The 24698-nt window shown below is 34.0% G+C and overlaps 1 protein-coding gene across 1 annotated transcript; it reads right to left on the bottom strand.

Moving 5' to 3' along the window:
• Positions 1-3741: 3741 nt before the first annotated feature.
• Positions 3742-24399, bottom strand: LOC108194529 (brefeldin A-inhibited guanine nucleotide-exchange protein 5). The gene is made up of 33 exons (XM_064080922.1): positions 24233-24399; positions 23469-23544; positions 22643-22874; positions 22281-22402; positions 22154-22212; positions 21280-21337; positions 21112-21196; positions 20789-20983; positions 19889-19944; positions 19710-19779; positions 19558-19626; positions 18815-18937; positions 18656-18709; positions 18472-18560; positions 18228-18324; positions 18023-18121; positions 17740-17934; positions 17131-17241; positions 16877-17061; positions 14920-15546; positions 13950-14367; positions 12797-13036; positions 12571-12694; positions 12117-12265; positions 10530-10886; positions 9285-9451; positions 8942-9177; positions 8635-8804; positions 6447-6569; positions 6177-6313; positions 5763-6066; positions 4607-4702; positions 3742-4206 (listed from the first exon to the last, which is right to left on the bottom strand). The coding sequence occupies exons 1-33, from the start codon at positions 24342-24344 to the stop codon at positions 4144-4146; spliced, it is 5298 nt and encodes a 1765-aa protein (XP_063936992.1). The 5' UTR covers positions 24345-24399; the 3' UTR covers positions 3742-4143.
• Positions 24400-24698: the final 299 nt, after the last annotated feature.

Below are 24698 nucleotides of genomic sequence, written 5' to 3'. Positions count from 1 at the left end.
TAAACAATCTCACATCTACACTTCACACGGCATCGAAAATAACATGAAAAACATATTAATTAAATTTTTTAAAAAATAAAAAATGTGCAACACTTTGTCAATCTTGAAGCAGTAGAAACTTAAACAGTCAAGAGCTGGTTGTAGTGTCACTCTCTCTATTATATTTTCCGCAGCTGATTACTTCCTGTTTCGGCATTACTTAAGCCGATCAGCTCGGCCAGCTGCTTTCACCGCTTAGGGTTCAAGTTTCGCTCAAATTTTTAAATTATCGTAATCGACATAATTTGACCGCAAAACAAGATTTGTAACAAAATCCAAATCCAAATACAATTATACAATAACAAAATCAAAGAGAAATCAATCTATTCGTATATAAAGAGAAAAATGTGAGCATCATAGCGAGCCAAGAGCTGAGTGAGACAACAATGGCTTTCTGAGATGCCCTAATTATTCATTATCAGATCCTCCTCCTATTTCTCAATTAATATATATATAAAGATTTATTCTATGCATATACATAGAGATACAAATCTGTATATGGATAGAGAAATATATGAGCACAGACAGGTCCGGGAGGAGGCGGAGAGCAAAACGACGCCGCCGCCGCGAACAAACTGCAACTCTAGATGGAGGAATGAACTTTGAATAGGTTTTTTGGGGCTTGCTTTCTTTTTATACTGTCCACTCCCAGACTAATTCGCTTTCTTTATTACTCCCTCCGTTCCGCCCATTTCTTTACGCTTTCTCTTTTTGGGGTGTCCCATCCAATTCTTTACGTTTCAAAACTTACCAAAAATAGTCAATGAGTCCCGCCATTTCTCCACTTTTCTTTCCTTTTCACACCACTTTTACTCTACTATCTTCTTTTTATACATTAAAAATCAATGGGTCCCACCATTTTTCTTCTTTTTTCCACTACTTTATACATATTTCTTAACCTCCGTGCCCAACCCATTCGATAAGAAATGGGTGGGACGGAGGGAGTAATATTTTATTATTTTGAAAGAATTAACTAAAATTGAAAATATCGAATTAATAGTAGTTCTAATTTTAATTAAAATCGCCCATGAACCAGCGTGGACCACGAACGACTGGAACGAGTATGTACATTTTTTATTATTTTATTTTTTAATGTTATTTAATTTTATTTTATATTGTTGAATGTTCTTAATTTTTTCATAAAGAATTCAATAATAATGTATTAGATTTTGATTAAATATTAATAACCACTCGATTATATTTTCTTTTAAAGAGTTGGCTTTTACTGTATATTTTTATAATATAAGTGGATAATACGAAAAATAGATATTCTTTTTCATCTATTTGTACATATTTCCCAATTTAGTACAAGTTAGTGTGTTTTTTGATTAAATTTAAATTATATTTTTTATATTTTCATTCGTAAGGTAAATAATATCATTTATCTTGCATTGACTCTTTGTTTCTCTTAAAATAAAACAGATAAAGTATTAAAAGGAGTTAGATGATGATTCAGACTTGTTTGAGACTAATGGGTCATTTGGTAAATCTGAATGTAATATTGATGAACGATTAATATATCTGGATGATTAGTCATCTGAATGCTGAATGAATAATCTTATTTGATAAAAATATATTTTAGAAATCTGAATCATAATAAATATTATTTTGACGTTTAAATTTCAATAAAATTATCATTTAACATAATAATGTTAAATATAAAAGAATCACTTTGAACCAATTATAATGTAAATTAATCAACAAATATAGAAATAGATATAATATTATATAGAAATATATATGGGTAGAACAATAAAATCAAAATTAATAATATATTTAAAATAACAACAATATGACACGAACATGCTTAGATTTTTGTGTGTTTTTAATTATATTTAGGAACTTTATAAAGAAAAACAAGATAAAACAAAAGTAGATGGATACAGTGTAGGGTTATATGAGCTGAGCGCTACAGCCTGTTAATCGTACATGACTCGGTCAGCAACTGTAGTGATTCATTCTGCCTTATCCAGCTACTCAAAAAACATAGTAACAAATAAGTTTATTAAACTGAACCATTCTATTCAGCCACTTTCAGCAGCAAACAAATGGCCCATAACACACGGTTAAAATTTTAAGAGTCATCATGATTTACCATGATTTACCTCATTATTCATATAAATTTTTGTGTACTTTTAAAAAGACACATAGAAAATGATATTTTAGAGATGATCAAAAATCTAATCTGATATATACTATTCTATATCTGGTGTTGATTCTTTTCTAATTTTTATTATATATATGACCCTTCTTATATCTAAAGACAAAATGACACGAAATAGGATTATTTTAGAAAGATTTATTTTAGACAAAAATTGTCCCATGTTAAGAAATATGCAGACTTTAACTTTACGGATATTTTTAGTTTGTGCTGATGGGCACAATGTAACAATTATTTTTAGTCATAAGTATAACCAGTAATTATTAGTATTAAAAAATCTTTAATTTAATTTATAGTCATAAGTATGACTAGTAAATTTATTAACAAATCACGATTTTTGGGAATCTCCTGTGGATTATCCAAGTTGTTACATTTGAGTTAATATATTTCAGCTTATTTTCGAATTCAGAATTTGATCCATTTTTCGGAAAAGGCTCAAGGTTTAACCCAGGTTAACGCATGATTTCACAACCAACTTTCGAAATCTTGAGTAATAAAAGTTTCAGAGGTGGGGACATAAAAACCGTTACTATTTTCTCAAAATGATATGAGTTCGGAGGTAGAGACACATTGCTAGTATTGTAAGAGACGTGTTATATGGGGTTATGGTTTATTTGTTTCGCGTCATAAGAAAATTAGGAATTTAAATAATGGCTTATGTAACATCCTAATCTCACATCAATTAGTGTGAAGATTTTAGTTTACTTTATACTTTGTAGTCATAAATATGACTACCAAAAACATCTTTTGAAGCTCACAATGTAATTTTTGAGGCTCACAATGATATGTAATTGTCCCAATGATGGGATATATCATATTCCACTTTAATTTGTAGATTGAGATGTATACATACTTGTCTATCATATGTTTGAAAAGTTAATAATTATACACGTGTTTATCAGTATTTTGAAAAAAATGATATAATTTTGAGAAAATTTGTATGTCGAATGATATATTCTAAATTAACATTTGAGTTAAAATATTCTAATGGTTTTTTTATGGTGTGCCCATGGGCATACAATAAGCACTAAATCAAATGTATTTGGTGTATTTTTATTGATCATCTAATCATAAATAAAGATGGCTTCCCTGCATTTACATCAAGTCCACCAATTAAAATCCACCAAACTCCTCAAATTTAGTGTATAATATGTGCCTATGGGCACAGACTAGAAAGACCCATATTCTAAATATCATATGACCCCGTCACATTAAAATGCTACATCTTGTAGTATTAGGTTTTATAAAAATATAACATCTCAGAATGCTATATAACATTCGTGGAATATTTTATATATGGATTTTCAAAATGCGACACAAAATAACGTTACTTGAGGACGTTATACAGATTGGGCAAAAAGAATTATAAACTCTACACGATGTAGAGTTCCAGATTTTTTCTGGAAAATTATAAATTCTAAATGATGAAACGTTATAAAGTGATAAATAGGGCAACACTCCATGACAAGAATACTCTGATTCATGACAAAAAAAACAATAAACTTATTGCTCTGATTTTTATAGTAAAGCTTTATAGCAAGCAGAAGAAAAAGATCAGCAAGGCAAAGCTGGCGACTCTAAACTGACAGTGGCAAACATACTGCTTCTTAAAACAGAGAGAGGAGGGTGTAGATTTCCTGAACTTACGAAAATGTTCTTATTTATGGGCATAAGCCATGCCTAAAAGCAGCAATCAAATGCAAGTCGCTGCAGCAATGCAACCTGATTTACAAATCTCAAAAATTTGTATCACACGCCTTTCGCATAAATCTGTCCTCTCTTCAATATTCCATCCCTTCAAAACCCTCCTTTAAAATTCTGGGAACCAAAACTACCCGAAATATCTGTACTAATGCTATTGATAAAGATTGACTTGGAAAGCAATGATTGTTGATGCGTGAACTTATATTTGACTGTCAGAGAAGTTCTGAAATGCAAGTCTTTCACAGCAACATTAATTGCAATTGCCCCTTCAATAAATCAGCAAGTGCTTCACGAATATCCATCTGGACATTTTGAAGTCATCAAATTTTTAAGAACAAGGAGGGCAATTACTGCCATAACAGTGGGGATTTTGTTATATTCTCTGCCTCTAATTTAAACTCAAAACTCATGCGATTCCTTCTAAAAGTTTTAAATAGTGATACAGACTTTTAAAACTCAAAACATTGAGCTAAGTATTTTAGAAACATGAAACTATATATTCTTACTTAATATTTTTATATGTCACTAGACTATAAAATTGGGACCAAAATCTAAATATGTGTAGGATTTTTAATTGCAAGAGCATTAAACATATTTCACTACACGTTGCAATGGTGATAAGGTAAACTGTGTGTTTACTCGTGTGTGTACATGAACACACCCTATAAGAAGTAACCGTTTTCTTCTGAAAATAGTAATTACCTGGTCGCAGCATATGAGTTTAGTTATTAAAGGATAAAACTCTATAAGGTGCTTTCTGAATATCTGTTTGTTCATAAAGTGCATCCCTTTAAGCACCTAAAATTCAAAAAAAAATGGAGCAACTGTCAGTTAATGCCAATAAAGTATATCATAGAGGGACAGGGTTCCTTCTTTTGTACACATATAAATCCTTTTCAGCACAGACCAGTAACCTCTCATATAAGTTCAGATGTTAAGCTATCAATGTATAATAGTACAGTGCACTACTTTATCACATTTTTTCTGTCATATGATGTTCAAATTTTTTATTGAACAAAATTGCTAACTAACTTTCTTAAGAACAATTTAAACACAACACACATTCTATGGTAAAAATGTAAGAGTTTATTTAACATAAAAAATAGAGATGAACGGTATAACTGTAGACAGTTTAACTTCATTTATTAGGTACCACATAAATCATATAAAGCTACTTAAGTTTGTTCAACATAAAAGTGGAATTATTTATCTTTGAGCTATATATAAAACTAAAGAAATTCATATTAATAAGAAAGGTCACAGTAAAGATAACTGTCCTAAATTCAAAAAAGAGCTGCATAATGGACATTAAGCCTGCGACTACCAGTGTGGACAACCAGAACACCTAGAAATAGAATTTAGATATGGCAATGGATTCCGTTCTATGGTAGTTGCCAAAAAAAGCTTAAGCCATAAATTATCGGTTTAAAATTTTGATGTAGCGAAATTTTAGAGCATCATAATTCATAACAGTGGCAAATGTAACTTCTCTTCTTGAAAATTCCAAACAATTCAAGAAACCAAAATAAACCTCTCAATTTCGGCATGTGTTAGAAAATGTCTATCCAACTTTTAAAGTCAGGAGGAAAACGTTTTATATCTCAACTTCACTCTTAATGCAAGTTCCAACCATTTCGTTTATACAAGGATCCCTAATTGGTTAGAAAGAAAAACTTAGGATATCAAGGAACATTGTTGCATGTATTGCTGTAGTAAAGTTGTATGAAGAGTACTAAAAATAGAGTATAAAGCAAGTTGTCATACTTGAATTTGTTTAAATTCAACTAATATAATATCAGCTTCATAAATGAGAAGTCAATTCCCGTTCCCGGACACTAAATAAATATATATTACATACCTTGACAATGACTGGAGAGCGTAATTCCAGAACTAGATGAATATTCATGTTTGTAGTCTCTCCCAAATTAGACTGGAAATGAGATGCCTCCCTTAGTACATGTGCACAAAACGATACTAGTTTTGCTTCTGCTATCCCCATCAGTTCATCATCGTTATATTTTGGTGAAGCATCAACATTCTCAGGAAGACTGGATTTAAGTTCCCCCTGTGTTTTAGAGTTATGTCCACCAGTGGACTTCTGTAACACATCTAAATAGATACAAGTTCCAGCTAATTCTTGGCGAAGAAGGTTTAAAGGTGGCCTGTTAAATAGTGAAATATGATGCTCCAGGTTCTTATGGAGTTTACCCTAAATCAAAAGCAGAGACAGGGAGAACATATATCAAGTGCCAAGGTGATTTCTAGTTAATACCTTTCAGCAGAAATGTGCTGCATCCGCAGTCTGAGGTTGGTATATGAATTATAAGATGCAGCAAACTCTAAGATAGAGAACAATATATCCATGACTTTGATCTTTTGTGCGGTCTTTAGCATGGCCCAGTATTTCTTCTGAAAATTTAAGAGCAAACATTTAATAAGTCCGTTCTCTCTCTTCCTCCCTCCCCTACACACACACAACTTCAAGTCCATTCTACCTGATGTCCTTACTTATTAGAGTACAAATGTTGATTGAAATTAGTACCTGCATGCTGTCGATGGCTCCTAGAAGCAACAATTGAGTGATGCACTTGCTCCTAATTGTTCCCATGATTATGGACTCTTCATCTTTTACCTCAGCCTCCACGGGATCCATAACATCAGAGAGCTAGGAATAATATCAACAGAGAAACAGTCATTTTTTTATCTTAGACTATAAAAAGAAATTTCATCTGAAATATGGTATTGGGAAGCACACGAAAAGCCTTGATGCAGGACGAAAACAAAGGATATACATTAGGAAGAATAAAAACCGATTTAAAATTAATAATAAAAATAAATATAACAGGCTTGCTTGAATTCATGTCAGAAATCAGCTCTCAACTACAAGGCAAAAAACTGTATAATCCAACCACACACTATAAAAGTCTCAAATTTAAGAACCAAGGTCTTTTTACATGTATAAGTAAAAGTTTTTTCACTTGCATGAGTAAAAGTTTACAGATACAAGTAGAGGTGCCAAAACATGGATTTAATTGGGTTTGGGTGCAATAGTATGGGCAATGGATAGGGTAAATACAAATTTTTACTTGTTTTGTTTTTATATTGAACTCGTATAAGTCCTTTTTCTCCACCTAGGGGTATCTTGATCTTTGTGACATCAAATTGCATATCAACAAATTCGCATCATCAAAATAGAAGCATGTAAGATAGGTAAGTGGCTAAATTTAGTAATATATGTGTGCAGAAATATATACTAGCTTAGTTAGCAAAAAAAAGAAAAGATATATATACTAGCTTATAATTGTCCAATGCATGTATCATTTTCAATATTTGTTTAAATTTTAGTGTTAACTAGATTTGCATCCCTTGCAAGGCACAACATACTCTAGAAACAATAATTAGAGGTTAATCTACTATTCTACGGTTTGATTGTCTCCCATCAAGTAGCTATAAGCTCATTTAAATTAAAAACAAACTATTTAAAATATAACAGTAATATTACTAACCTATGATTTGTTATTCACGTAGACAATCATCTTTCTTATACAATTTTGAACGTGAAATCTTCATTATATACTTATATATAATAAGCGTAAGGGAGATAATTTGGTCGCATGGTCCTCTGATCCAAAAGTTTATCATCCGTTGGATCTTAAACGGATCTTATATTGAACAAATAAGCACCGTTAGATTGGAACAAAATTAAATTCTGTTCTAGAAGGCAACTGATATCTACTTGCATGTTTATAATTCCTTTTCCGAATCCAAAACAAATTCTGTCTTTCACATGTATATGATTTTTTTTAATCCTAAATAAATATTTCCTACCAGTTTTATTCGTAGAATCATATAAATCTCACCGTCACAATTTTTTTATAATATATTTTAAAATTAATAAGCCGGATTTATGTGAGGAACAAATACAAAAACTTTTTCTTAATCCAAAATAGATTCTACCTTCTTATTGCATATTTATGATTCCTTTTCTTAATTCAAAACAAATTATGTTTATCAATTTTAATTTAGAACCATATAAATTTTTTAAAAAATATTTAAATCACATTATAATAATTTTAATATAAAATACATTTATTGATATAATCTAATAGGAGTTGGCATAACGTATTCCACTCAAAATATATTAAAATTTGATAGATAGAATTTAATACTTTGGCATGATACATACGAGAAAAGGAATTGCTTGATTAAAATAATTTATTTGAAACCATTAATGACTGTGATGATGTATTTACCAAAGTTCTAACTTACAAAAAAATCATAATTTCGAATTTTATTTTATTGAAAATTTTAATTTATTATTTATAAATTAAAATTTTTCACACCATTTAAAATATATTTAAAAAGTTTATAAATAATTAAAAAGCTCCCGTGCCTTGCACGGGCTATAAGCTAGTATCAATAAGGTTTTTATATCTTCAAGTAGGTATAAGCTTATTCCAATTAAACAGAAACTATTTAAATTTTTTAAAGATTTAAACAAGGGTAAATTTATTAGTTGTGCATATAAGTATCATGTGCCATGTAATGCGTAATTTATTGCTATTTTTACTAAAAGCATATCCCAGCCATTAAATATGAATTATAAAATTAGGCATCCAAGAAATGTACTCACTTCAAGTAGAGGAAATTTAAAAAATTGAATAAATACAGAGCCTTGATTTCAAGAGGCAACTGATTTCCAAGAACAGGAAGTGATTGGATTATATTACCTTAGATGGAGTAGATAGTACATCTGACACGGAAGTTTTTGACTTGAAAGTAAAAGATCTAATGAGGCTCTTCTTCATATTTCCCATCATCCTCTGTCCAAATGTTTCACTCCGTTGAAGTTTGTGATCAGTAGCATGTTTATGAGATCTTCCTGAAGGTGATGGAAGGCCTATGAAAAGTATTTATAGAATACATCTACAATATATATACCCACAATACTTCTGGAGAAAATTTCTCAGATGCTATTTTCAATTTTTTAAATGTTGGAAGTACAATTATATGCAGCATTAACAAAAGAAGTCTAACCTTCGGCATCAGTATCAGTTTGCATATCCATATCCTGGTCTGAAGTAGAAGAATAAAAATTCTTTGCACTGTCAACAGCACTGCTATTAATGGTCTCATGATTATGCAATTGTTCAGTATCTGAAATCTTTGGGGCGTCTCCCGTGTATACTTCCAAGTCCTTTGTCGATACTGTTTGATTTTCAAAATCTGTTGTATTCAGCAACTCTAGAGGTTGTGTCGTGCATGATGCATCCCTGACAACGAACAAATTGAAACAAGTTAAGACGAACTGAGAAGCTTATTTAATTTATTTCAGTATATATGATTGATGAAAGCTTCATTGAGAATGGACAACGTGCACCTGATGCTATTTAACAATGTATCCCAGTCAGGTTCACTGAATTGGTGTCCACCAACTTCAATGAGATGGACCAATGCCCCCAAACAAATTGATACAACTGACTGATCTGTCTTTTTGGCACAATCTAACAGCAAACTGAGTAGGGGAGGCAGCATAAATGATACTTCCTAAGATAAAAATAAATAGGAATGTCACCAAATGATATGTACAGAAAAGAGCACAGTCAGATTTCAGTGCGAATCTAGTAGATAGTAGGGGCTATTCCTCACCACTAACATTGGCAACAAGAACAGATAATAATAAGTTAGCTCCAGCTACATTAAGATTACCACGAGTGTTATAAAAAAAAAAATCAAAACCAAGATGAACACAGAAAAGAATGTATATATGATCCTCCATTCTCAGTTAAGAGAGATAGAATGTCCAGTAATATAATATCAAAGCATCAGGAACATACATCTATAAGTGCTGCTTAATTTTAGGACTCCACAAGATATTTGGGGAGAGGGCATGGTGGGGAGGAGGATGGGTGTAATTTGTAACAAAAAATGTCAAGATTGAAGTAGTAAGGCATGTGTCATTTACTTTCACAATTACTGTAGCAAGAGAACAAACAAGTTCTGTAGTCCCCATGCATATAGTCTACTCCCTACTTTGTTATTATGCAGTAGAATTTATAAAAAAAATTCAAAAAAAAAAATTATCTCATTTCTCCTCTCTACTAATTACTAATTAATCCCCTTTGATGTTTATGCTGTTCATACTTTGTGAGATGGTATGAGAGCCGAAAGTAGAGAGGGCACGAGAGATTTTTTCTATTTTGGAGCTTCGAGTGTCTGAGGGAAGCTCAAAGCTTCCAAAATATCGTATATTTAACAGTTAGCCTTTATATAGTCACAGCCAAGTTGAAAATCGTAGCAGCTGCCACTAGAACACATACAGGTTATGAAAAAAACCATAGAAGCTAATACACACACCACTCAACGTTTATGTTTTCTCATACTTTTATAAGAAAATGCTATCATACTTTGTGAAAATAGTAATATCAATGATAATAGGCTCTGTTCATCTTGAATAAGTCAAGAAATTGTGGATGTATACTAAAGAGAATGAATCCCAACACGTATCAAAATGGGCAGAATTTTTCTTAAAAGGTATGAGAACAAAATGCTCTAAACTATCACGCTGAGCTGAATAAAACTTGTTGCGGCTCATCAGTTACACGTAACAAATTTACGAGCATACCTTGTAAAATGTATTGAACAGGTTACATAACAATTGAAGTGAATGAATGGTGCTTTCACGAGGCCACCCATTTTCAGAAGAGACTAGGTTTTCTTTACCAGCATGCCTCACGTGATCAAAAATAGGAAACAGGACTCTGTTGAATATTTTTTCCCAGAATGATGATGAGAACTTGCTTCCTCTCTCATTTAGAAGATCAAACAGGACCTCAAGTGCGCAACTTCTAACTTCTGGTCTTGAATCAGATGTCAGATCAGATAAACCAGCCAGCATTGGAAACCAATAGTGCTCTGTAATATCAAGACTTTTATCAGCATTAACAACAATGGGCTTTAAAGTACCACCGGGTAGAAGGCCCTGCAAAGACCCAAATAGAAAACCAGTAACTTTCTAAAACCAAACATACACAGCATATCACACTTGTAAAGCAGGGTATGGAGAGGCCGAGAGGGTAATATGTAGTCCTTACCTCGGCTCTTTTAGAGGAGAGAGCATGTTATGAAAGACAAGAGATACTAAACACAACCTAACAACATCAATCCAGTAGGCAGGGATGCGAATGAGCCGAGTTTGGTGTTCGGATTGGCTCGATTCTTAAGTGAGCCGAACTTGAAAAACATCAAGGTTCATTCCATAATGATCCAAACTTAATTTTAGAAGAGTTTAGCTCAATAGTTCGTGAACAATTTCAATAAGTAGGTTCATGAACAATTTCAGTAAGTAGTCTCGTGAACGAGTTCAATAAGTAGGCTCATGAACAAGTTCGAAGAGTAGGTTCGTGATCATAGTCCATGAACAAAGTAGTGAACAATCTCGATAACCAGCATATGAATTTATTCATGTCTGATTATTGAAAATTTATGAATGTCATTTATATCAGGGAAAATCAATGTGGAAATTAGCACATTTGAAAAGTTTTTATAATCACAACTCTTATTAATAATACATTTTTGTAATAATAACCCCCCCCCCCCCTGTATTTCCAAAATGGCCTAAATTTTGTATTGAAATATGTCTTTACTTTAGATAACTATCCAAAGGCGACTTTAGGGGTCATCAAGCCCATTCCTGGATAAGCTTCACGAACCCGGAAGTGATGTGGCCATGAAAGAGGGGGGGGGGGGGGGGGGGGGGGGGGTATCACAAGTACCACCCCGCCCGGGCCATCGCATGGAAAACTATAACCGAAATCTTTTTTTATGCGGCATTAATTTGGAACTGCGTGCATCTAAAGCACCCTTTACTATGATCAATGTAGTTGTATGTAAACCCAGAGCAATAGCATGATGAACTAAAAAGTCTCTGGGGCCTATTTTTTAGAATAATGAATGATTTGACAGTTGCCAAATCCTTGCACATCCAGCTATCAGAAACACAGAGTGTGTATTAGAGCCTCCAAGACTTATTTACAAATTTTAGATAGAACTTGAGAGTCCAGAATTAATCACAATCATTACTCAAATAAGTGATTGTGTTAACTAAAATTAATGAAACCTCAGACTATAAAAACAAGCTGTATATTTCTCACCCTAAATTATTTTCTCAAACTAGTAAATTATTATAACTACTGAACAGTGGAGGACAAACCTCAGAAAGACGATCCTCACAGATGCGAAGAAGTGCAATAGCCTTCAAACTAATACTATGAGATTTTTTGTTGTTGGCAAACCCGATTAGACAATCGACACAGTTGATGAAGCAATCTCCAACAACTTGATCGAAGTGTTCCAATATAACTGCATTTTTGTCAGCATTAGATTAATGTAATGAAAGAATGAATGTATCATGTGAATATATAGAGAAAAACAGAGCAGTGATGCCAATATTAGTGAGTTCCAGCGGTGGCCAAAAACAGCATGTTTATAACAATAAGTTTGGATATTGTAAAAGCCTTCTTAAGTTTCAATGCATGCCCACAAAACTACATTGTACTGGACTGTAATTATAAATAGCTTATTTTGCCACCCAAGACTTAGTGACATTATCTATCCCTATGTGTACGGACAGTATGGGAGTATGGAAAAGATAAGCATGTCAGTACCCTGTTCTACATTTTCAAATGCACTTTCAATGATGGGTTCCAATTCATCAGCAGCGGCGGCAGTAAAAACAAAAAAAATGCTTCGCCATCCAGACTTGATGCTTCCAACTTCCGATTTAATCATCTATTCCACAGGGAGCAGCACTTTAGTATACTTAATGTGAATGACCATAAAAGACAACATAATCGAGAAAAGATCCAAGTAAGTTTGACTAATTAGGCTTACGTGAACAATGCAATCAACAATCAGCCTTCGGATAGATTCGCTTTGACTACTTCTCATAAGAATGACAAATGGTTTCAGGATATCATTCTGATAGGTGAAATTATTAAGTTCAGAACGTTCTAAATATTTCATCCCAAGTTGTCGTAGAGAATCTATGGCGTACACAGCAATTTTCTCATCACGATGACTACCAGCCGAGATAAAGTGATTAGCCAGCACAGACCATATCCTTGCCCATACCTTAAAGCAGCAGCAGAAAGATTAGTAGAGTTTATAAATGCAGGATTCATATTTAAGATAAAAAACAATTACGCAAACCTAGATAATTCATGTTCGCTGGACCTACCTTTATAGTCATTGCTCAAAGGTTCAACTTGGCAGTCTAAGTAAATTTGTTAAAGGAATGCAGCAGCTTACATTGGCAATGATAAAAAGTGCTTGGGAATATAATTTTAACTTTTAAGATAAAAGACTATTTTCCCTGGCTTGGGAGAGGGAGTAGGGCTTGGGAGCGGGATTCGGGCATGGCTACATACCCAACTTCAAGCAGGTCCGTAGACTCAGCATATATTGTATACACATTTGACAGTTGTGATGACAATATACACACTTATGGAAATTCATAAAAAGAAAAGAGGAAAGTATAAAATCAAGTATGAAGGATTGCTAACGAGTGGAGTCCAGTTCTAATATGAAGGATCTGACTCAGATTTCATACCCACACCTAGGTCGTGACAACAGAACAGGGGTGCGACAGTCGAACTTTAAGAAGTAGGGGGCCAGATACACAATGAATCATAGACAGATAAGGAAACTGGAAACATATCAGAAAAAGGCCACTCAAGTGCAACATAAGAAACATAACAAAAGAGGATGCATGTGATGTGGATATTCCCATTTCACAAGTATTTTCTTTTCTGATTTCCAAATAGCTGGTGATCATAAGTTTCGCTCACACAATTAAAAAGAGTAACCAGAGAGTTTACATAAGTGCAAAAATCATTACACATGTACAAATAACTAATAAGAAGTTCTAAATGCACAACCATGTCAATGAGAGCACTTAAAATAACCAACCAACAGTTAACAGACTGATAATAAGCTCCTTAACAAATGATTACAAGTGAAAATAACTTGAATGGTGAGGCATTACCATACGTATACGAGCCATGTTATAATAGCTGATCTCCACAAGTTTTTGTAAGCTGAAAACACGAGCTGGCGTCTGTCGAAGTTCTTGAGCAGACACATTGCACAGAGCGGTAAAGAACTCCACAACTGATTCACTGGGCAACTTAACACTATTAACAAACACTTGTTCAACTGGTTTTCCAGCCAGCTCTCTAAGAGATTGAAATATTGCATCTTTAGAGATCTGGGTTGACCCTTGCATGACTGTTGTAGCCATGGCTGGCGTCCATGCGAGAAAGTCAAGACGTGAAAAGCATTCCAAAATAGCATTCCATGTGTCCTGAAGAGCACCGGTGTCAGAGTGGCATAAATCCAAAAGAGTCCGTAATGCTTCAACATTTTTATTACGCATATCTTTTGGCACGTGTAAGAAATTGAATCTGTAAAACAAGTTTCAAAGCATGTAGGTTAACCAAATTTGTAATAGTAATAAAATATGGCACAGGCAATAATCATGATAAGACTCCTTTCCATGAGAAGGAGATACCATATGTGTTCTATTATTTACAAATTTGCATGCTAAATACATTATTATCAAAATTTTTTATAGACTTCGACACAGTAATGACATTTTCATTCTCCAATTTGACTAATTGCTAAAATTTATTTGTCATGATTTCACAAACATGGTATAACTAAACGGTGCTCTCAATGCTGAACATGGACAGTGATACCAATACATATTTCTGCTGGTATACACATATCCTTGGCGGTGTTGAAGCTCAGGAGTACGAATTTTATATGACCCTGCTTTAGGTTCAATAATTTTGTTTCATTTTTTCAAATATATTTTATATATATTAAAACCACGAGGAAGAGGTTGCAGAATTAATGAAAACAGACCCAGTACAGTAAGAAAATAAGAATTAGAAATAGATCACATGGTAAACCATTGCAGTAAAGGACATTAATGTTACAGACACGTGCTTCACCTGAGCAGAGAAGTTAAAAAAGCATAGCGCATGGTATCCATCCCAAGAACATGAGTAAGGTGTATCCCGGCTTTAAACCCTTCCATACAGAGAACAACCCTTGACTTATTCTCTCCTTCCTCCATGATAACAGAAAAAGTGGCAAGTGAAGGCCAACCAACAGCCTTAACCATAGGCCTTACAAGCTCAATTTGATGTGATATATATAACACTCCTCTTTTTGGTCCTTGATTACGAAGAATAGCTTGTGTTTTTTTAATAATAGCCTCACTCTCAGACTTATTGTCAAATGAAGATCTGCTTTTAGGAAGGGCCAAATTAAGAATAGTAATAAGGCGGCCTCTATCTTCCGCTTCTGGATCCTGTTTGCTGCTACTTCCATAATCCTCTGAATCATCTTTCATTTTTATTTCTTCGTTGACAACAGAATCATAGATCTCCGCCAAAAGTTCAGTCGGAGCACATTCTTCAGCATCATTAGAGGTATTCATCTGTATGAAATCTGTCTTTGAAAGCTTATGCCAAACCATTGGATTGTGAGCATCAGAATTCAACATGATGACTGCATATGCAAGAACATAAGCAGTATCTGCATTCTTAAACAAACTTGGATTATCTGCACAATAACTGCAATAAAACAGACCAGTTGCAGAATTAAACATGGGCAAGGAATAGTTAGCCTATAAACATACTCTCGGAAAGCTAAAAGGAAGCAGAACTACAGATTAAGGCTAGCACAAAATGAAATGCTGGTGCATAATGGTACACTGGCATCAGGCATTAAGCACCTAAGTGGCCAGAGAGTGAACAACATAACCATTATAGTTATTTACTTATCTCTTAGTAACTGTTCGTAATGACATATGACCGACATATTATGCTATACGATACAAAGGTGCAGCTTTACTAACGTGCACTTCAGTATATATATATAGCAATGGTAACCTTACAGTACTAGTTAACTGCAGCACAAATTTCCTCCTTTCAGCAATAATAATCCTTGCCACCAATGCTAAATTTCAAGTTTATATCAGTGACGCATACTTGTCATGTATTAAAGGTGAACCATGGCACCAATTAACCTTCTAGATATTAGCCATCCATCATGTAAATTAGTACTCAATAAATTATATAAGATATTGATTGATATGCTAACTTGTTTATAATACTATTGAACACTTAGATCATTATATATAAAGGTGCCATGTATATAGGAAGAAATATTTCTATGCCCAAAAGAAAATAAATCAGACAGAAAAGAAAGCAAAAAGTATTTCAGAAGAAATCTTCAAAGAAAATATATAATTGTAATCTGAACATATATATGTGAAGAAAAGTTAGGCCAAGCAAACATGCAAGGAATGACTTGTGAACCCAAAAGAAATAGCAGTTGTCAAAAAAGAAAAAGAAAAATAGTTCGAATAAAACTTTTGTGAAGACCAAAGGACACCTAGGTGCCTAGATGTCTAAGGATGCCGAGCCCCCAAAAGGTGTTGCCTAGCTACTTAATCCAAAATGTTCTGAACACCTTCCAAAAATTTTTAACCTAGGCGACGCCACAAAAATTGCAGCGATTTAACTAAACATAATACACTACAGCGAAGTTAGACACACAACATGTTATTTGTATATGAAGGTTGATATATATGCGCTACTAGCCTTTGATCTCACTGCATTTGCATTTGTATTAAGCAGGATTCTGTTCTGTTATACCGATATAAAATTAACAGGCAGGTTTTCAACTCAAATTAGCAGATAATGCAATAGTTAGGCGAGTCATATCTGCACCTTATGCAATCCCATTACATGCTACACACACACACACACACTATATACATCTTTCTATATGCCCCCCTGCCAATAAATCAGGGAGGATAAGTCAAGAATTCCTAAAGATCCCTAAGTGTCATCTTAAGTGGATTCGGTACACACACCCATGAAAGTGTAAGACACCTACCGCTCTGCAAACTTCTCCATTATTCTATCTATCTTCTGTGCTTCTCCTGGTAACCGAAATCCTCTGAGGAATTCCCGGATTGCAGTTCCAAACTTCATTCCCCTAAACTTCATAGAATCAACGTAAGCATGCATGACTGCAAGTGGAAAGTCCTCGGGTTGCCCCATGTAATCACCAATCATAACCTGAAATGGAGGGTTTCAATATGAACTTCACCCATAATCTAAATTAACAAAAACGAACTTCTACCTTACCTTGCTCAGTGTAGGAGTATTCTGCAGAAACTCAGCAACTGAACCAGGGGTGTTATCCACCAACTTATTGGAGATCAAGTATTTAATACCCCACCCAGGGTTTTCGTTAAACTGTATCATATCATAACAAAAATTATTGGCAGCAACCTTAGCATTTAGCAAGAAAGAAGGTATTTGTTGTTATTAGCAAACAGTTTAATTGTATTTAGTAGACATTATTGTATTAGTTTGAGAACTTAAGAAGATCATACAATATATCTTAACCCCCCCCCCCCCCCCCCCCACCCCCCAAAAAGAAAAAAAAGAAAAAGAAAACGGAGCTTTGATACCATGTTAAGTTACCGGTTCCTCTAAAATCTCCGTGGTGTTGGGAGAGGAACTTACCAGGATCATATAATATATCCTAATATATTTACGTATAGGTGCCTCTCTTGAAGTACATGAATAGCAACATGGGCTATATCTTGACACATTTACGTATATTTGCCGTTTAGGAAGAAAAATGAACGGCAACATGGGCTATATCTCAAAATATTTACATAAGTTTGCCTTTCTTGGAAAAATAAATAAATAGCAAAGTGAGCTGCATTTTACAAATTTCTCAGGTACCGTAGCTATTGCAGCTTCCAAGGTGGATTTATGAGCCTTTGACTTCTCAAAGTTGTTCTGCAAATCATCCCCAACCTTGTTCTTATATTTTGTAGCCAACCCATTTTCCAAACTTAGGTTGACCCGGCGCTGATTCTCTAAATCTCTTTGTGACTTCTCCCAAACAGCTAGTGATTTTAAAATGCTCACAAGACACTATAAGAACCAAGAAAGAAAGGTCGATTACTGATCCTTTCATTGCCTATGAAAGATGCTATAGACAGAAATATGTGTATTGGTGTACCTGAACAGATGATTCTTTAATTGAACCAATCTGTGAAGCATTTACTGAATTTGGATCTACATTTTGAGTCCCTTGAGCAATTTTAGATACAGTGACTACCTATACGAGGCAATAGAAACACAACGGATTTACAAGCACACTAATAAACCTCGGCCAAAGTAATAATGAACGATAATAGAAATCGAAACAACTAATCTCCACGTACCATTCGCTCAAACAAATTAGGTGCTTGAAGATCGCAGTCATAATTTACATATATGTCAACAAGCATCTGGGAATCCTTGCAGACTTTCTCAAGCATCCTGCACAAAGTTATCATGATGGATGCTGATTATTATTTACCAACAACAGAAGCCCTAAGAGTAACGAGTTTGGCCCATTTTATATAAGTATGAACCAGGAGTAACAGGGTCCTATAATTATGAACATTCCCAAAAGATATTGCTTACCGGATAACGTTTAACTTTTGGTTAAGAGGGCATTCCGTGCCCTCCAAAGATCGTAATATAATCAATGGGAAAAATATACCAATTTCACCCTGAAAATAATCATTGAGAATGATTAAATCAGAGAGAAAGTAGACATATGATTTACATAAACTGCTGCATTATTATTGAAAAAGTTAGCTCATACTTTAAGACATTCCCTAAACCGCAACAGAAGTACAAAGAAGATTCCTGATGCATACTGCCAGCCAGAAAAAAAGAAGAAGAAAGAGCAGATTCATAAGAACATCTTATACTTCCAAAATTAAAAGAATCCTATGAAAAATGAAAAGCATACAACTAAAACCTGGAATATGGCAGGGGACTGAGAAATGGAAGCTCTCAATAATGCATATGAAAGGTAGGCTTTTACCGAGTCGATAAAATTGAAGTTTTTGGTGAATGAGTGACTGACTCCTTCCACTAATCCCTGGAAAAAGTGATACATACATATACTAATTCAATTTTTAGTTTACAAGTGCAAAAAAAACCATTTGGCAACCAGTCTGATCCAATAAACAAAACCCAAATACCACCAATTTCGCTCAACAGGGATGCACTACATTATTGAATATCAGATTATGTATAACTAATTTTATTTTCTTCGACTTTCGAATTATTGAAGAGGTTAATACATATAGCTGAGAAAATATGCTAAAAATATGATAATTTCATAAGAAAAAGTTACCTCCCATAGTAAAAGTTAATCTTTTTACAATTCCACTAGTAATAGGATGCATGAACATAGTATCAGCCAATTTACAGCCTCCGCATTTGAGGTTGGTGCCAATGGTATTCGAAATTCATCCAGGTCTTGTGGTGGTGAGGTCATTTAATTTAAGATCTAAAAGAGTTAGAATTTAAAGATTTATTTAAAAAAAAGGTTATCCATACCCCCCCCCCCCCCCTCTCTCAAAAGAAAACAAGAAGACATTGGCATTAAACAGAAGAAAGAATACTGTTTAACATTCTATGTGCTCAAATTAGAGTTAAGTACTTATCTAACCACTAAAAGACGTGACAAAAACAGTGATATACACTAAAACAAACCTGCAAAAGCTCAAGAGACAAAATACATGTCTTGGTGGTAACTTCATCACTATCTTCCTTTATACTCATCTGCATGAATACAAAATAAGCAACCGCAAATACAACATAAGGCATCTTCAAGCTAAAACATAGAGAGGGTGGTGGATACAAACATTGCATAGGGTGCGGAAAAGTAATAAAGCGTCACGTTGAGCAATGTCCATGCTTTCAAGATCAATTCCTCTTCAAAGTGTGGATACAAGTTGCAGGAAAATATGAAGACAAATGTTTATCAGTTACTCATCATTATATATAAGTTGACAGCTAATGCAACAACCTTAGACAATAATACCTTGTCCTTTTGCCATCTTCGAGATTTATAGCCTTGTCAAGAACTGCCTCTAAACCCTAATAAAAGGATTAAATATGATGTTATGAATATTATAACCGTTAAAACAAAAGCTATGATAGAAGCTGTGGAAACCTTAAAACCATGCATGCCTTACTGAAATGCTGATTAATTAAGTTCATGTAGGAAATTCATTTGCATACCTGAATCGATACTTAATCAAGTTGACAGGGAAAGTTTAGTTCCATGCTTGTTAAGAAGAAAGTAATAACTATTATATATATTAATATATATTACAGTTTTTATCACTAAAAGAAGACCATATAGCAGAGTAGATTCTGGGCCATTTACAAGATGATATGCCGACGAATATAAAGGTACCTGCTAGTAATCAAAATATAGTAACATATATAGAGATACATTGTAAATAATTCACGTGAAGATGCTAGTAAGATATTAATTAACACAGATGTTGAACAAGATAAAATTTACTTTTTAAAAGGAAAAGTTTTACATGATTTAAAATGGGAATATGGTGTAGAGGGTAAATGCTAAACTTCTTGCTATCACTATAGTCATTTATTTTTTCTGCAACATGTATATATAACAACATCAATATATACACGCACAAATTATTATATTTTCCCTGAAAGTGTCAACTATATAACTCCAGCAGTAGAAAACTGTTACAGCAAGGTACGGATATATTTGGAGTCTATCATACTTAATATTAGATTGAGTCATTTCTATTAAATTCTCCAGATTATCCCAGGTACTAGCCTACTGCAAGCTGCAGTGTCATTGCCTCCCAAGGAGAATGCATTTTCTGCACTATTGGGCTAAAAGTCAACAGAAGTATCACAAAAAGGCATATATAGAGAGAGGGTATAGGATAAGCGGCACCTTTATATCGGAAGCACCTGCAAGATTATGAAGTTCCTCAACAGATGTGTCTTTCACTTCATTCACAGAAAATGTATCTGCAGCAGAAATCGCTCCTGCCATGCTCTCATTACTTGGTAAGGTCTCTTCCAGATTAGCACAGAATCCATCATTCGACGCAGCTTCTTTATGTGTAGAACCACTGGAAGTAGACCCCTATTGGCTAAACAATATTACTTTTCATACAGAAGTCAATGGAATATAATTATAATGCGGCTAGTTACTACAAAAATAAATTTCATTAATGATAAAAATATGAGATCAAAAAGGTTCTAATCATGCACCAGATCAGTTTCCATTCGCCTAAAGACAATGCTGATCATCTGGGTCAACATTGCCTTTGAAGTCATTTGATTCACAGGACTCTTACTGCCAATAAAACAAAAACATATAAAATCCTACCTAAAACTGAGACATGTTAACCAAGAAAAAAAAGAAGAAATTGTAAGTACCTCTTAAGCGCGATATTATAGCAGACCCTGATTACTCCTAGCAATGGTTCCCCATGTACTGCACGATGGGAAGCCAATAAACGGAATAAATCAATTTTTCTAACTTGTATATAAACTATATAGGGGCAAATGTTTGGCATATAGTTTACAACAATATAAATACAACCAAGCTTCAACACTCTCTTTTTTCTCACTATTCTTAGCTGCACAGTGCACATAATGAAATTAACCCATTTTTCCTAGCAAACAAATCAAATGAAATTTCAACCTTTTTTCAAACTATCACATTCTCCAAAACACTAAGACTGGACACAGCTTAAACTCTTGCAATTGTGTTTTCGGGTTTCTTTGAGCTAATGTAACAGATTTTACTTTGCCTAAATTCTAAAACAACTTGACCAACATACTGTTCTACGATATTAGGTCCAAAACATAGATAACGTCCCATAGAAAATGCGACTGCTGATGTAAGTAACAACAGTGAGTCACTGGCCATCTCCAGTAGATTTTTTAGGAAAATATGGTTCAATTCCTTGTCGCGTGAGTGCATGAAATATAAGATACATACAAAAGTAGGAATCTACTGAAGCTGTAGGCTGCAGCATTTTCCCTGTCAACCTGGCTCTGGTACATAAACAATAATATCTGAATGAAAAGAACATTTAGTGAACAGCTTTTTTGGGAGTTCATCAACATTACTTGTCCCCAACAACCCAGTTCTAGTTCAAACACACACTATAACAACATAACGTATATAGTGTGTCAATGTTAAAGATATAATGCACAATCCACAAGCCTTTTAAATTTACTAACTACATTACATCTATAGTACTATGAAGAGAAGAAACTGAAAATCTTTCTCCATCACCATTACCTCTAAATTTTGTTGATGATACAGCAGTCAGAAGAACCTTTAAAACTTGGAGAATAGTACTGCAGTTCATTAATACATAAACTTCAGTCATAATTCAGAAAAAAGATAATTATATGCCTTGACATACCTGTCCGGGGACGAATTATCCACACAACCGCAGACCATGTTTAGCATGTCTGCATACATTGTGGCATCTTTACCACCATCTAGACCAGGATCACACTCCAAATGATCATATGCAATGAGTTTCTACATATAGAAATATTTGGAGTAAATTAGCAATGACTGTGAGAAGCATTTTTATAGGAAGTATACCATCAGTTGCCCGTCGACACATGCAAAGAGGCATATGTTACAGCTTTATAATCCTTATTATATATAGGGCCAAAATTCCTCCAACACAAAGTTGAACCCATAGAAACTAAGAAGAAAACTACACATAGTCAAATTTTCAAACTAAATGTATGAATTATTACAAAAAGAACATACATGAAGACAATCTAGTGCAAGCTCTACAACTTTGATATTTTTTGTTTCAAAAGCAAGTCGAAGTGGATTAAGAACAAGCTCCGAATCAGCTCCGTCCAGAACATGTCCTGCATTTGCCAAGGCAGCTGTGATAGTTGGGCTTTTAGCAACCTGCTTGCCATCAGTTGGCAAAGTTACAGCTGAATCATGATTGGCCCCATTTTTTGGAGGTCCAATGCCACTTTCCACTGAACTATAAAAAGAATCAAGATGTAGAGAAAAACTCAAAAGCTAGTCAGAGTAAGAATTAAAAGGCTTGTTTATACAGTAACAGACTCATTCATGTGAATCTCTCTGTTTGGATATTGGAACTTATACATAGTAATCTGATCAATCCAAAGGCACCGGTCGCAATTCCATCTTTAAGAGTGATACTCGTCTACAAACTTCGGTACACATATAAAGATGTCTAACCCTAAAGTCAAAAATTGGTCAATAATGATCACAAAGTATTGGTTGCTGTTACCTCTGTCCACCTGCCTTAATTTGACTTTTATAGTAAAACTAATAGCTTTTGCCTGTGAAGGTTGGAAATCTGCTCTGTATTCTGGAACTGGTATAAAAAAATGCCTCTATTTGAGTTTAAAACCAACAGACTCAGTAATGCTATGCATACAACAAACTAAAATTAGGTTAAGTGATTAGGACACAGGGAGCGTAGTTACTGCCAACGAAAAACTTCATTGACATACGAACTCGGAAGCTGAGACTTGAAGCTGCTGCTCAGTCCTTTTGAGTTTTGATTGATAACAGAGAAACTTATTACTAGGTTACATAGGTTGTTTACCTCTGATCTCCTTTTGAAGTTGTTGCTTGATTAGTCTCACTAGAAGTTAGACTCTTTTTTACCTCCTTCGTACTATCTGAAGAAAGAAGGAAAATTAATTAAGTTTCCTTCTGCAGTAAGAACAACAATAATATGGCAGTGGAAACAAATAACAACAATATAGAGACGGATTAATTACCTGACTTGCTTAGTTAGGGAGCATGATCAACAAGAAAAAAAAAATTAATTAACACAAATTTTGTCACTAGTCCATCCCCTCTTCACTTCCCAAAAATACTAGAAATTTTCTTTTCTACAGATATAGATAATAGGCAAGGGAGAAAAAAAGCTCTGTGCACAATGCATGTAATACTTACTCAAAGTTGTGCACCAGCAGATGTATCACATAGTATATTATAAGTTAGTATGTTGGTCAGTAGTGTTGTTTCGGGCCATCAACAAACAAGAAACTGATACAATTTGGAAATATGAATGGGCATGTTTTTAATATGGGAAAATAGTGAAGACTGACAATACTAGTAACCTCTTTTAGAATTGAGATGCAGAGAAGTCGACCTTTTATATTACCGAAGTATATTGCAAAATTTACATGTTTAGTTCCCAGACGTAATTACATTCATGGCAATATACAAGATATTAAGATAAAGTTCCAAATTACTACTAATAAATCACATGATATCAACAAAAAAAAATAAAAATCTCACAGTTTCTGTTGAACAGCAATACAACATGATATCATAAGAAAACGAAAGATGAGTAATAACCTAAATATGTCTTGACAGCAGTCTGAAGAGCTGCAAACTTTTTACCGGAACACTCCTTGAGCATCGACTCGAATGCTCGCGAAATAAAACCTCCAGCAGCACCACCAGCCATGTTTTGTTTCAGCTCTTAACCTATTCCCTAAAATATACACATTCATACACAAACACATGAACAAGAACAAGACTAATTGAACAAAACAATAGTCGGTGATCACTTTACGTGGCGCATTGCCGATTGATAACAAATTTGGTACTGTATTTAATTTGGTAGAAATGTGAAACGTGATCTACATTATGTAATATATATTTCATTAATTTATAATGCGATGATGATCCTGAGAAAATACGTACAAGACATTAAAATCATAAATAGAGATCAATAGCTCACCGATTTGCGGAAGAGAATCAGACTATTGGATGGTTGAGTGAAATTATGAAGCGACAAAGTGATTGCATGGCAGGATCA

This window comes from Daucus carota, chromosome 7 (assembly GCF_001625215.2).
Source record: "Daucus carota subsp. sativus chromosome 7, DH1 v3.0, whole genome shotgun sequence".
In the NCBI taxonomy this organism is placed as follows: Eukaryota; Viridiplantae; Streptophyta; class Magnoliopsida; order Apiales; family Apiaceae; genus Daucus; species Daucus carota.
The sequence above is the reverse complement of the archived record's forward strand: the minus strand, read 5'-3'. Positions and strand labels throughout refer to the sequence as shown.